At 38.3% G+C, this 14,885-nt stretch overlaps 1 protein-coding gene and 1 long non-coding RNA gene across 2 annotated transcripts; one reads left to right on the top strand and one right to left on the bottom strand.

The window, feature by feature from the left end:
* Positions 1 to 544: 544 nt before the first annotated feature.
* LOC117764208 (nicotinamide/nicotinic acid mononucleotide adenylyltransferase 1-like) lies at positions 545 to 3,945 on the bottom strand. The gene is made up of 4 exons (XM_034589806.1): positions 3,662 to 3,945; positions 3,270 to 3,453; positions 1,637 to 1,722; positions 545 to 1,392 (listed from the first exon to the last, which is right to left on the bottom strand). Exons 1-4 carry the CDS (start codon positions 3,774 to 3,776, stop codon positions 956 to 958), a joined length of 822 nt encoding a protein of 273 aa, XP_034445697.1. The 5' UTR covers positions 3,777 to 3,945; the 3' UTR covers positions 545 to 955.
* On the top strand, positions 628 to 14,442 carry LOC117764211. Its single transcript, XR_004614344.1, has 4 exons — positions 628 to 638; positions 2,116 to 2,128; positions 5,558 to 5,562; positions 14,051 to 14,442. It is a non-coding gene; the product is annotated as an uncharacterized LOC117764211 (long non-coding RNA).
* Positions 14,443 to 14,885: the final 443 nt, after the last annotated feature.

Raw genomic sequence — 14,885 nt, forward strand, 5'->3', positions numbered from 1 at the left:
TAAGAGCTCGAAATTTCATTAAGTAATAAGAGCACAAAAATGCAAACTATTACAATAATCCCAATACCAAGAAAAATAAATATGGAAACAGTAAAGCTGGTGAGGGATTTTGGTGAAATTAATACATATTATAAAAGAACACTAACCAAAAGAAATAAAAATTACAGAAGTTATTTCCTATCACTTCTTCTATCTGTTACATTCACCACTCCTTAATTTCCCCAAAATCCTGAATGTACTGAAGGTTTTGCTGTACAAATAAAGCAATAGCGAGGAGCAAAATGTTCACATTCACTCATTCCACGATATCCTCTGGAATCTAATTCCCTAACACGGCATATAAAGCTATTTACGAAATAAGTTCAGAGAAAACAGAAGTTGATCAGGCTTCTGCTTCTCCTAGTTGGTATGATATATTTTACACCACATAAAATCTTGATTGATGATGAAAAACCAAAAGGTGTCGATTTGGCAATTCCTTCACTGAGGATGTTGGGAGTGAAAAAAGTATCTTAACAGCAATGAAAAGCTTGCGAGGTGGAAAAGAAAGAGGTTTATTTTATTTACAGTGACTAGAAATCCCACCTTCATTTTTAGATCTTCAGCACCAAGTAATAATTTGTTTGATGTGTTGAGAAGTAAACTGAAACATGGTAGAGACGCAGTTTGCCTTTCACATCCAGCAGAGGATCCCCTGCTGTGTTCACACATCGACTTCTCCTGGATTTCTACGGACTTAATTAATACTAGGAGGTCAGGCAGAGAAAGTACTGCGGACATCTCACTCTGACATTTTTGTTCACAAATCCATCTCCTCTGGAGAAAGTACGGAGGAGATGCAGAGTTCAGTGCAACATAAGAATAGACTACTGTGTAGAGTAGGCCCTGGTGGAAGCATAAATAAACTGATATGGTTTAAGTTGACAGTAAACCTACAGCCGTCAGTGTGAACAGCTCACACTTCTGTTTTTGCAGCTGCAGCAGTAAATGCCTCAGCTTGAGGACGCCCCGAGTTTCTCTGAAGCGGTGCAAGAACCACATCAGCGTTTTTCTGCTCGCTCTCTGCACTGTAGAGGTCGATCTGTTGAATGTAGCTCACCACGGCGTCTGGCAGCAGGTTCCCGCTGCTCTGACCTCGACGAAGAGCCCGACGCATGTGAGTGGCGGAGATGTCATTGGTCACCCACTCGTGGACCAAGTGGATGTTTCTGCGATGCTTCCACAGCACGTCCGACTTGTGGACGAACTTGTGCGGGTCGTAGCCAGTGCGAGTGATGCAGACCAAACCATAGCCACCCACGATCTCATCGATGTCCTCCTGCTTCCACAGATTGGGGACCCCAAAGGACTCCAGGAAGTCAGCCCCACACAGCAACATCAGCTGAGGGCCGTCTGAGAGCAGAGAAAACAGCTTATCAGAAAACTATATATGAATGTAGCTTTTCTTAACAAAGGGGGAAAAAGAAGTATCCATACACTCAAACCATTGTCTCCTGTTATTAAGTTAAACTGAATACAGTGAACCATTCAGAACGTGACTTGTTACCTGTCTGAAATCACGACTTAAAAAAGGCAGGAGTGAAAAAAGAACAACATTTACATTATACCATTCTTTACATAGCCACACGTGACCTACCGCTCCTGTTCTGAGGGGATGAAGCTTCATAGGTGTCCGTCTCGTCGCATTTCTGCTGTGTCTCGAGCAGTTTCTCATAGTAATGCCTGAGTGAATACAGCAAGAAACAAAAGATTTTCAAGATTTATCACATAAATATTGTTTTATTATATGTTTAAAGGTTCAGTGAGTAAGATTTAGGTGAAAGGGATCTATTGGCAGAAATTGATAATAAAATAATCCTAGTGATGTTATCACTAGTGTATCATCTAAATCCTTTATATTTAAATACTTTGTATTTACACCAGGAGAGGGTCCTCTCTGCGGAGGCCGCCATGTTTTTTACAGTAGCCCAGACTATAAAAACTAAACACCTTGAGTTCTATGACAACTGAAAGCTTCCACAGGTTCTCTTTCATGTTTGACATGGGAGGGTGAGGTGAGGGATTCAGCTGCAACATGAAACTTCACCACTAAATTTTACACACTGAACCTTTAAGCTACATTGTTTAAGTTTAGCATATCATTTTCCTTTGATTACAACTTTCAATAAGTTTTATTTATAAAAATACATATTTTAGACAAGTGACCATTTAAAATGAACACCTGACATAATTAATATGAAATTACGACTAAGATTAAACACTGATTTCTTGTTTGGACTGCAAGGTACAGTATCAAATGATTCATGGTAATGATTATTATGTCCACAAGTCCATGTCCATTTATTTCCCTCATGAAGTTCATTCTTTACAGCAGGAAGTCACAACCTGTGAGACTAAAGGCAACTGAAAAGCACAAATTATAGAAGGTTTCTTACAGGTCGAACTTTTTTATGCAGTGACATTTTCAAGAAGTGGAAACGGCAAAAGAACACAACCAAGTGTCACCTTTTCTTCACCCCAAATCATATCCAATATCCATACATACATTATTATGCATTAACATAAACATGCATACATAGACATCATAGGGGGCTAGAGACCCTGTCCTTTTATCAGCGGGTCCACTGTGGATGTGATACATTGAAATACAACAATATGCATCTTTGTTTCTTTTGTTGTTGTCTGCTCTTGTGATAAACGTAGTGTATACCAAAGAAGACCATTGTCTCTGTGTGAACCGTTGAGTACATAACAATTGCGTGAGTGTGAGGGTAAAAACATAAATTGTTTAGTAAGTTTTTTTAAATAAATAATTATGAGAAGTGCCCTTTTTCTCACTTGAGCCCCTGCCCCCAAAATTTCTGTGCACGTCCCTGTGCTAACAAATTAATTATACAACCCATACATATGAGATTCTCATTTCTGTATATATATATATATATATATATATATATATATATATATATATATGTAAACATTTCACTCAGTTCTTAAATGGCACTGGACCAGCTTATTATCATTCCACATTAAAATTGAATTTGTTGTGTCATCACTGACAAAGAGGAATTAGAGGCAAAAATAGAAAACCCCAAGCAAACAAACTCTGATCAAGGACACAGAAAGATCTGACAGATAGTTCCTTACACTCATTGGCAGATTACCTTATTGTAGTCTAGTTATAATAACAACACAAGAGAAAAACACAAATAGTGCTGCCTGCAGCTAGCACAGCCACTGCCACTAACAAGAGATAAGAATCGTCAACTTACCGAATCACTTCAACCGTCTCCACCCACTCAGGCTGCAAGCTCTCCCAGGAATCTACAGTGATCCAGTCTGAGTTCTCTGTGGCCAATCTGGCCATTTCCAGACGGTGGGAGGCCTCAATCAAACCCTTCTTCTTATAGCCATCGCCCACAGGAGAGATGAGGCCGCTCACCACCTTGTACTGACCTGAGACACAAGGGAGGGAGTGTGTGTGAACCGAACTGATTTCTGAGAAATAGTGCAAACTTGATTGAGAGTATGTCATGTACTTCCACAGGATGTAGTAAATAGCAGTTAAAACTCACGCTATCTGCAGGACTTGATCTTTTTAGAAGTGAAAGAGAAAGTAACACTAATATTTCCTTCAGAAGATCTTATCGTTATTTGAATGTACCTGTGTCTTCCAGATGATCTCGAGCCAGTTCAAACATCCTCAGGTGCATGTTGGTGATGGGGTTGAAGGAGCCGCAGGCCAGCAGGACCACTGAGGTTACACTGGGAGACTCCATACTTTATTCTGGAGCAACAGACACGACGAAGACAACCGAGACTGTGGAGTCAACAAACTGTCACAAACCACATAATTACAAAGCTGCTCTGCTTCTCTGAGTGAATTACTGTTTGGAGGCAGCTGCCTTTGATGCCACACTTTTTGGAGGCAGCTGCCTTTGTTGCCACACTGTTCGGAGGCAGCTGCTTGTCCCGTGGAGCCCCTGTGGTCACAGCCTGAGTCCTCTAACTGGAGGCATTGAACCTTGCAGCGGAAAACATCCAACCTCCCTCGTTCCCTCAGCATCTGCCAAAAGATCATCATATGGCTCACTGACCTATAAAAAGGGTCTTTACTTAAGGCAACTTAATCATCAATCAATCAATCAAATTTTATTTGTATAGCCCATATTCACAAATCACAATTTGTCTCATAGGGCTTTAACATGGTGTGACATCCTCTGCCCTTAACCCTCAACAAGAGTAAGGAAAAACTACTAAAAAACCCTTTTAACAGGATAAAAAGAACGTAGAAACCTCAGAGAGAGCCACATGTGAGGGATCCCTCTCCCAGGACGGACAGAAGTGCAATGGATGTCAAGTGTAAAGGAGAACATCAAGATAAAGGTTTTAGCAGCATTGATAAGGGTAAACATTTTGAAGTATAACTGAAGGTCAGTGAATTGGTGGATTAATGTCATTAATGGTCAAGTGTCTGAGGAGAAATACTATGTATCGAGCAGTCCTGCTGCAATCATAGTCTATGGTCAGCAGCCAGCAAGATCATGATCCACCATCAAGATCGGATGCCACTATAGTCCACAGTCATTGTCCACTGCCGCCATTAGGATCCATCATCAGCTGCCACCTCGGTCGTGGTCCACCACCATTATCTGATGCCAACACGATAAAGGATCTGCCTTTATTATCACGATCAGCCAGCACGATGCAGAATCCGCCATACTGGATCCACCATTACGACCTCTGATACGTGATCCACAGATCCTAATCCATGATGTGGCCACAGCCGCGGCCCTGGATCTGCGGACGATAAGGCAAAGGGACTCCGGGGAGGAAGTCAAGTCAGTAACATGTATTGATGGGATATGAATTACTTTGATGTGATAACGATTGAGAAGAGGAAGGAGAAGCTGGAAAGAGAAGCTCCGTGTGTCATGTGTCCCCCGACCTTCTAGACCTATAGCAGCATAACTAAGAGCGGGTCTAAGACAAGCCTGGACCAGCTCTAACTATAAGCTTTATCAAAAAGGAAGGTTTTAAGCCTACTCTTAAACGTACAGATGGTGTCTGCCTCCCGAACTGAAAGTGGGAGATGATTCCACAGGAGAGGAGCTTGATAGCTGAAAGCTCTGGCTCCTACTCTACTTTTAGAGACTTTAGGGACGACAAGTAAGCCTGAATTCTGGGAGCGCAGTGCTCTAGTGGGTTGATAAGGTACTAACAGCTCTTTAAGATATAATGGTGCCATATTATTAAGGGCCTTGAAGGTGAGGAGGAGAATTTTAAATTCTATTGTAGATTCTTATCTGAGTTTAATGAGTTTAAGGCTAAAACCTCTGGGTCTAGGGTGGGTTTTTTGAGAAGGGGTTTGATTACAGCTATTTTAAAAGACTGTGGTACATATCCTGATGATAATGACAGATGTATTGTGTTCAGTAATGAACTGTCAATTAGGGGCAGAATTTCTTTAAGTAATTTTGTAGGAATGGGGTCTGAGATACAAGTTGTTGGTTTAGAACATGAGATTAATTTGGTCAGCTGATCAAGGGTGATCAGAGAGAAGCTGTCTAAATAATTGGTAGGATTCTTAGCCGTTTCTGAGTTTTCTGTTCTTGATGGGGTATTAGTGCCAATTGAGGGCAGGAGATGTTTGATTTGATTTGTAATAGTTAGAATTTTATCATTAAAGAAATTCATAAAGATATTGCTATTTAGGGATCGAGGAATACTGGGTTCGGTGGAGATGTGACTCTCTGTCAGCCTGGCTACAGTGCTGAAGAGAAACCTGGGGTTGTTTTTATTCTCTTCTATTAGTTTCGAATAGTAGGCGGCTCTTGCTTTGTGGAGGGCCTTCTTATATGCTTTAACACTATTCTTCCAGTCTAGGAGATTTTCAACACGGTTGCTGGAGCGCCACTTCCTTTCTAGTTTTCTTGATACTTGTTTTAACTCCTGTGTCTTGGAATTATACCACGGAGCTAATTTACTATGTTTTATATGTTTCTTTTTTAGAGGCGCTATTGAGTCTAATGTTAATCGTAATGAGTCTACAGAGCTATCGACGAGATGGTCAATCTCAGTGGAGCTAGGGTTTTTAATGAATTTGTTGTTTATATCGACGGATAGTACGGGTTTAAATGTAATCGGAATTATTTCCTTAAATGTAGCTACAGCACTATCAGCACTAAACATCTAGAAAATGAGTTTATTATTAGTGGCATATATTCTGATAGTGAAAAATCGAAGGTTATTAAATTATGGTCTGATAGAATTGGATTGCGCGGAAGTACCGTTAGATGTTCAATTTTGACACCGTTTGATAATATAAGGTCAAGTGTGTGGTTACAACAATGAGTAGGTTGGTGTACACACTGACTGAAACCAATTGAGTCTAATATCGAAATAAATGCTACGCTAAGGCTATCTTTATTATTGTCAACATGAATATTAAAGTCACCAACAATAATAATTTTATCGGTCTTTAGGACTAGGTTTGATAAAAACTCAGGGAATTCTGTTAAAAATTCAGTATAAGCCCCAGGAGCACGGTAAACTACAGCAAATATTTTTTGGGCTGTTGGTGTTTCTTGGATTGGCGTGGAAGACTAAGAACAAGACATTCAAATGAGTTGTAGCTTAGTTTAGGTTTAGGATTAATTAATAGACTGGAGTTAAAAATAGCAGCAACTCCACCTCCTCGACCAAATTCTCTGGGAACGTGTGTATTTACATGACTGGGGGGAGTAGATTCATTTAGACTGACATATTCATCAGGATGCAGCCACGTCTCAGTGAGGGACAATAAATCTATTTTATGATCTGAGACTAGTTCATTAACTAAAATAGCCTTTGATGATAATGATCTTATGTTTAACAGACCACATTTAAAAGTCTTTGTTTCCTGAGTTGTTGCAGAGGTTGTGTTAATTTGTATTAGATTTTTGTGTGGAATTCTCCCTCTGTTATTGTTTGATTTAAATAATGTAATGGGACGGTGGACAGACACAATCTCTATGGGTTTGTGGTTGTGCGACTGATCCAGAGGGAGCGCAGAGAAGTGTGTAGCACTGCAGCTCTGCGTCCTGGTCCCAACTCTGGGTTGTCATTTAATAGACTGGGTAATATTCCTAGATAAGAGAGATGCTCCATCCCAAGTGGGATGAACGCCGTCTCTCCAAACATGACCAGGTTTCCTCCAAAAAGTTTGCCAATTATCTACAAAGCCCACACCGTTTACAGGACACCACCTCGACAGCCAGCGGATAAAAGACAACATGCGGCTAAACATGTCATCACCTGTTGTGTTATGCTTGTGATATGCTTGATACTGAAAGTGTATGGGGACAGCCTGGCTACCCAACGCTGTTCACATGCATCAAGTTTTTGTTTTGTCATTAGGGCCCGAGCACCGAACAGTGGGAGGCCCTATTGTATTTTGAAGGATTTGTATTTCCCTTTTGGGGCTTTTTCAGGGCCTAGACATGCTCAAATTGTTACCAAAGTTTGCAGGGAATTCAAAGCCCCAAAAAGTAATTGTATTCTGGAGTAATTGGAAATGAGCGTGGAAAAATGGCTCAACAGCGCCATCTAAGGAAAAGCCCCTCAGTTAGCTTTCACCGATCTTCACAAAAATCGTAGCCCAGGTGTATCATGACAAGACAAACAAAAAAGGTCAGAGGTGCAATGGGAAAAAAGCAACAGGAAGCCCGCCATTTTGACTTTAGTGGCCATACTGACCATTTTCCACATTTTTACTTTGATGTACTTGTCCCAGGGCTTTCATCAGATCAACTTCATATGGAGATGCGTGTCATCACAACAAAATGGAGATGAAAACTACCTCAAAGATCGATTTTTCGTCACACGGCGTGACCGTGGCGTGGCGTCAAAGTTTGATTACACGCCATCAAAACACGAGGTTCTGTATCTCGGACATATTTGGTCGAATCGAGTCCAAACTAGACATGTAAGACAAAAGTCCCGGCCTGATGACATCTACACAGAAATCATGACTTAAAAACACAGCGCCCCCTGGTGGCAACAGGAAATGTCTTTTGCATGTCTTAGGAAGTATTCCTCCTCATCTACTGACTGCAGCCATGTCAAACCTATGCCAAAAGGGTCTCAAGACATTGATAATGTAGGCATAAGATTACTGTGACTTTTCGTCAAACGCCATATTAATGGCGTGGCGTTAAAGTTCATCGACTCGCTGTGACACACGAAATTGCTGTAACTTCCGTGTTCATGGGTCTATCTCCCTCAAACTACATTTGTGTAGCAACAGCCCCCCCCTGCAGACATTCATATGGTTTTAAGGAATGGGCGTGGCAAAATAACTGACTAGCGCCCCCTAAAGGGCAGCCCCGGCACCACAAGTTGCGGACATGTACAAAAAACCATTAGGGACATGTGTCTTCTCATAACAAACAAATAAGTCTCTTGGATAGATATGCTAGACCAAATAGGAAGCCCGCCATTTTGACTTTAGTGGCCATTTTGGCCATTTTTCACATTTTTACTTTGACGAACTTGTCGTAGGGCTTTCATCAGATCAACTTCATATTGAGATGAGTGTCATTTAAACAAGATGGAGATAAAAACTAACTCAAAGATCGATTTTTCGTCACATGGTGTGACCGTGGCGTGGCATCAAAGTCTGATTACACGCCATCAAAACATGAGGTTCTGTATCTCTGACATATTTGTACCAATCGAGTTCCAAACTAGAAAATGTAAGACAAGAGTCCCGGCCTGGTGACATCTACACAGAAATCTTGACTTAAAATCACAGCGCCACCTGCTGGCTACAGGAAGTGACATGTTTTTACTTTGATGAACTGCTCCTGGCTGCTTTACAAGTCATTGGATCATGGTCCGAATTGTGACATTTCCTCAAACCGTGTAAACATTGAGGTGCGGCGAAGGTTCATCCTTCGCCAAAGGAGACGATGTTGTCATAAGTCCAGTGTGCATTGTCCTATCACCGCCAAACTGATGTCTCATGATCAGAGACCAAGCCTGAACAGCTCTATGTGTCAATATTTCCTCAGTGTCATAGCGCCACCTACTGATTCGCCATGAAACAGGAAGTACTTTGTAAATCTACTCTGCATTATCCAACCGGCTCCGAATTTGAACGTTCATCAGTTATTTGCCTAGTTCCCTTTTTGAAATTCTGCGTCCCTGGTTTTCAACATTTGGCTCCGACATATTTAAGCCTCCGTGGAGGAGGTGCACCTTAGTCATGCCTTACGAAACAAAGCGAGTTCTACAGTAAGTTCCTTACTATGATCACAATCGTGACCTGAACACATCCATATATTAATATTAGTTCAGGGTCATAGCGCCACCTACGTTACGTTACTTTACGTAACTTTACGTAACTTTCGTTACTTTTCGTTACTTTTAGTTACTTTCGTACTTTTAGTTACTTTCGTACTTTTAGATACTTTTTAGTTACTTTCGTACTTTTAAGTTACTTTTGTACTTTTAGTTACTTTTGTACTTTTAGTTACTTTCGTACTTTTAGTTACTTTTTAGTTACTTTCGTACTTTTAGTTACTTTTTAGTGACTTTCGTTACTTTTCGTTACTTTTAGTTACTTTTCGTTACGTTACGTGACGTTACGTGACGTTACATTACATTACTTAGTTGCTTTTAGTTACTTTCCGTTACTTTCCGTTACTTTTCGTTACTTTGTTACTTTTTGTTACTTTCGTTACTTTTCGTTACTTTCGTTACTTTTAGTTACTTTCGTACTTTTAGTTAATTTTTAGTTACTTTTGTACTTTTAGTTACTTTTGTACTTGTAGTTAACTTTTAGTTACTTTTGTACTTTTAGTTACTTTTGAGTTACTTTTGTACTTTTAGTTACTTTTTAGTTACTTTGTACTTTTAGTTACTTTTTAGTTACTCTCCGTTACTTTCTGTTACGTTACGTTACTTTTCGTTACTGTTAGTTACTTTCCGTTACTTTTAGTTACTTGTAGTTACTTTCAGTTACGTGACGTGACGTTACATTACTTAGTTACTTTCCGTTACTTTTTAGTTACTTTCGTACTTTTAGTTACTTTGCAGTTACTTTCGTACTTTTAGTTACTTTTGTACTTTTAGTTACTTTTTAGTTACTTTCGTACTTTTAAGTTACTTTTGTACTTTTAGTTACTTTTTAGTTACTTTTGTACTTTTAGTTACTTTTTAGTTACTTTCGTACTTTTAGTTACTTTCATACTTTTAGTTACTTTCGTACTTTTAGTTACTTTTTAGTTACTTTGTACTTTTTGTTACTTTTGTACTTTTAGTTACTTTTTAGTTACTTTTGTACTTTTAGTTACTTTTTAGTTACTTTCGTACTTTTAGTTACTTTTGTACTTTTAGTTACTTTTTAGTTACTTTCGTACTTTTAGTTACTTTGCAGTTACTTTCGTACTTTTAGTTACTTTTTAGTTACTTTTGTACTTTTAGTTACTTTCGTACTTTTAAGTTACTTTTGTACTTTTAGTTACTTTTGTACTTTTAGTTACTTTTTAGTTACTTTCGTACTTTTAGTTACTTTGCAGTTACTTTCGTACTTTTAGTTACTTTTTAGTTACTTTTGTACTTTCAGTTACTTTATAGTTACTTTTGTACTTTTAGTTACTTTTGTACTTTTAGTTACTTTGTAGTTACTTTCGTACTTTTAGTTACTTTTTAGTTACTTTTGTACTTTTAGTTACTTTTGTACTTTTAGTTACTTTTTAGTTACTTTGTACTTTTTGTTACTTGTTAGTTACTTTTGTACTTTTAGTTACTTTTTAGTAACTTTTGTACTTTTAGTAACTTTTTAGTTACTTTTGTACTTTTAAGTTACTTTTGTACTTTTAGTTACTTTTTAGTTACTTTTGTACTTTTAGTTACTTTTGTACTTTTAGTTACTTTTTAGTTACTTTCGTACTTTTAGTTACTTTGCAGTTACTTTCGTACTTTTAGTTACTTTTTAGTTACTTTTGTACTTTTAGTTACTTTTTAGTTACTTTCGTACTTTTAAGTTACTTTTGTACTTTTAGTTACTTTCGTACTTTTAGTTACTTTCGTACTTTTAGTTACTTTTTAGTTAGTTTCGTACTTTTAGTTACTTTCGTACTTTTAGTTACTTTTTAGTTACTTTTGTACTTTTAGTTACTTTGTAGTTACTTTGTAGTTACTTTCGTACTTTTAGTTACTTTTTAGTTACTTTTGTACTTTTAGTTACTTTCGTACTTTTAGTTACTTTTGTACTTTCAGTTACTTTATAGTTACTTTTGTACTTTTAGTTACTTTTGTACTTTTAGTTACTTTGTAGTTACTTTCGTACTTTTAGTTACTTTTGTACTTTTAGTTACTTTTGTACTTGTAGTTAACTTTTAGTTACTTTTGTACTTTTAGTTACTTTTGAGTTACTTTTATACTTTTAGTTACTTTTGAGTTACTTTTGTACTTTTAGTTACTTTTTAGTTACTTTTAGTTACTTGTAGTTACGTGACGTTACATTACTTAGTTACTTTTAGTTACTTGTAGTTACTTTCAGTTACGTGACGTTACATTACTTAGTTACTTTCCGTTACCTTTAGTTACTTTCCGTTTCTTTTAGTAACTTTTCGTTACTTTCGTTACTTTTCGTTACTTTCGTTACTTTTAGTTACTTTCGTACTTTTAGTTACTTTCGTACTTTTAGTTACTTTTTAGTTAGTTTCGTACTTTTAGTTACTTTCGTACTTTTAGTTACTTTTGTACTTTTAGTTACTTTGTAGTTACTTTCGTACTTTTAGTTACTTTTTAGTTACTTTCGTACTTTTAGTTACTTTTGTACTTTTAGTTACTTTTTAGTTACTTTGTACTTTTTGTTACTTGTTAGTTACTTTTGTACTTTTAGTTACTTTTGTACTTTTAGTTACTTTTTAGTTACTTTCGTACTTTTAGTTACTTTGCAGTTACTTTCGTACTTTTAGTTACTTTTTAGTTACTTTTGTACTTTTAGTTACTTTTTAGTTACTTTCGTACTTTTAAGTTACTTTTGTACTTTTAGTTACTTTTTAGTTACTTTTGTACTTTTAGTTACTTTTTAGTTACTTTCGTACTTTTAGTTACTTTGCAGTTACTTTCGTACTTTTAGTTACTTTTTAGTTACTTTTGTACTTTTAGTTACTTTTTAGTTACTTTCGTACTTTTAAGTTACTTTTGTACTTTTAGTTACTTTTTAGTTACTTTTTTACTTTTAGTTACTTTTTAGTTACTTTCGTACTTTTAGTTACTTTTTAGTTACTTTCGTACTTTTAGTTACTTTTTAGTGACTTTCGTTACTTTTCGTTACGTTACGTTACGTGACGTTACATTACATTACTTAGTTGCTTTTAGTTACTTTCCGTTACTTTTAGTTACTTTTCGTTACTTTTTGTTACTTTCGTTACTTTTCGTTACTTTCGGTACTTTTAGTTACTTTCGTACTTTTAGTTAGTTTTTAGTTACTTTTGTACTTTTAGTTACTTTTGTACTTGTAGTTAACTTTTAGTTACTTTTGTACTTTTAGTTACTTTTGTACTTTTAGTTACTTTTTAGTTACTTTGTACTTTTAGTTACTTTTTAGTTACTCTCCGTTACTTTCCGTTACGTTACTTTTCGTTACGTTACGTTAGTTACGTTACTTACTTTCCGTTACTGTTAGTTACTTTCCGTTACTTTTAGTTACTTGTAGTTACTTTCAGTTACGTGACGTGACGTTACGTGACGTTACATTACATTACTTAGTTACTTTCTGTTACTTTTAGTTACTTTTCGTTACGTGACGTGACTTTTAGTTACTTTCCGTTTCTTTTAGTTACTTTTAGTTACGTTACGTTATGTTATGTGACGTGACGTTACATTACATTACTTAGTTACTTTCCATTACGTGACGTTACGTTACTTTTCGTTACGTTACGTTACTCGTCCAGATCTTCACAGTCACAGCAGCATCCGTACTGGTAGATATCACACTCGCAGCAGCACATGGGATCATCTGGCTCCGGAGGCTTTAACTTCTCCCATTTCATTATGGCTTCCTGAAGTTCACAGGGCAACTTCGTTCTCTGGAGCGATGCACAAATGAACTACACCATTAAAACAAACTATTAGTGCAGGGAACATATCTATGGAAATGTACTGACAGAACCTATAACACAAAAACACACACACACGATCTATAACTTTGAAAAAAGCACATATATACATACATATCAACATATATATAGGAGCAATTGTCGTAATTATATAGGGTTTACTTTACATCTGAATTGGCAGCAATATTTCATCTATCTTACTGTCTATAATGATATAAAACCACTTATCAATTAAAAGCAACTAATTAGGGCCCGAGCACCGAACGGTGGGAGGCCCTATTGATTGCTCTCTCCACTAACCGCAACAGGCTTCAAAATGCCTGTGCTCGGGCCCGTTAGTGCTACAACGTAGCCCTAGTTATTAATGGGTTTGTGGTAGTGGGGTGTGATCAGCGTCGGCTGCAGGAGAGAGTGAGGATGGGATTCTGGGATCGGTAACAGGGAGAGAGTCTGATTGTGCACAGGTGTTACATGTCAACTAATGACTCTCCCCCCTTTATCAGAGGTAGTGCGCTGGGACACAGGGACTCCAGAGAAGACGGAGACGACGGCTGGCGAGAGGGCCACCGTGTATGTCTGTGTTTATATGCCTGCAAAGACAGAAAATGAAAGCGAGCATTAAAAAGTCATACCTGCCATCCGGTGGTTTCCTGACGAGGGACCCACGGCAACAGAGCTATCTGTCACAGGGTTATTGTCGGTCCACACTGTAAAAGAGTGCCCTTCAACCAATGACAGAATTTTTCACAAACACTCCACTTGAGCGCTAGGAATTCCAGTCGATGAGCAGGATACCTCTTTTATGAACCAGTGAGGGTCTTGCTCACAAAGGCGATTGGACGAGCCTTGGTTTCACCTTCTGGTATCTGGGACAAAACTGCCCCAAGGCCATCAGGAAAGGATCAATAGATAGCATTAGTGGTTTGGAGAAGTCTGAGTCTCCTTGAAGCTTAGGAAGGCAGAGTCGCAGAAGTAATCAGTCCAGTCTGCAGGTTTGACCTTTCCAAAGACACCGGGCTTCGGGTTTGACCTTCCAACCTTCCCTCTCCGTTTTTGACCAGCTGTAAGGGCAAACAGAGGCTTTGCAATTGAGGAGCAGTTCGGTATGAAATGCTGGTAGTAGAATATCATCCCAAGGAATGACTTTACTCTTGAGGGCTTTTTGCTCTGATGGGGCAAAGACCAGGAGGTCGTCAAGAAAGCAGTGCAGGCTACTGAAAAATGCACCAAAAATCACCAAAAATGCTTTACATCACTCTTATGAAAGATGCAGGACTGTTGCAAAGACCCTGTGGCATTCTGTTATATTCATGCAAGCCCAGTGGTGTTGAAGGCAGTGTATTTCTTGTCTTCAACGTGCATGGGCAGGTTGTAAAAGCCTGACGTTCATTCCATGGTGCTGAAGACAGTGTTTCCGCCGAGGGCTGCCAATCAGTCTGACTGATGAGGCAGGGGATGAGCATCTTTGATGGTCCTTGCATTAAGCCACCGGAAGTCTGTACATATCCTGAGGTCACCATTCTTTTTCCATACCATTACGATTTGGGAAGCAAACTCGGTCACTGGTTTTCCAAGGATTCCCTGCTTCCATCTCGGTGAGGACTTGGAGTAGCTTTTGGTAATGGGCTGGAGGAACTCTGCGATATGGGAGGCGGAAAGGACGGTCGTCTGTGAGCCGGATCCTGTGCACAAAGCCCTTGGCTTCTCCACAATCTAGATGGTGTTTTGAAAACACATCCTGGTATTGTTCCAGCATATCCACGAATTGGTTCT

Source organism: Hippoglossus hippoglossus, chromosome 7 (assembly GCF_009819705.1).
Source record: "Hippoglossus hippoglossus isolate fHipHip1 chromosome 7, fHipHip1.pri, whole genome shotgun sequence".
Taxonomy (NCBI): Eukaryota; Metazoa; Chordata; class Actinopteri; order Pleuronectiformes; family Pleuronectidae; genus Hippoglossus; species Hippoglossus hippoglossus.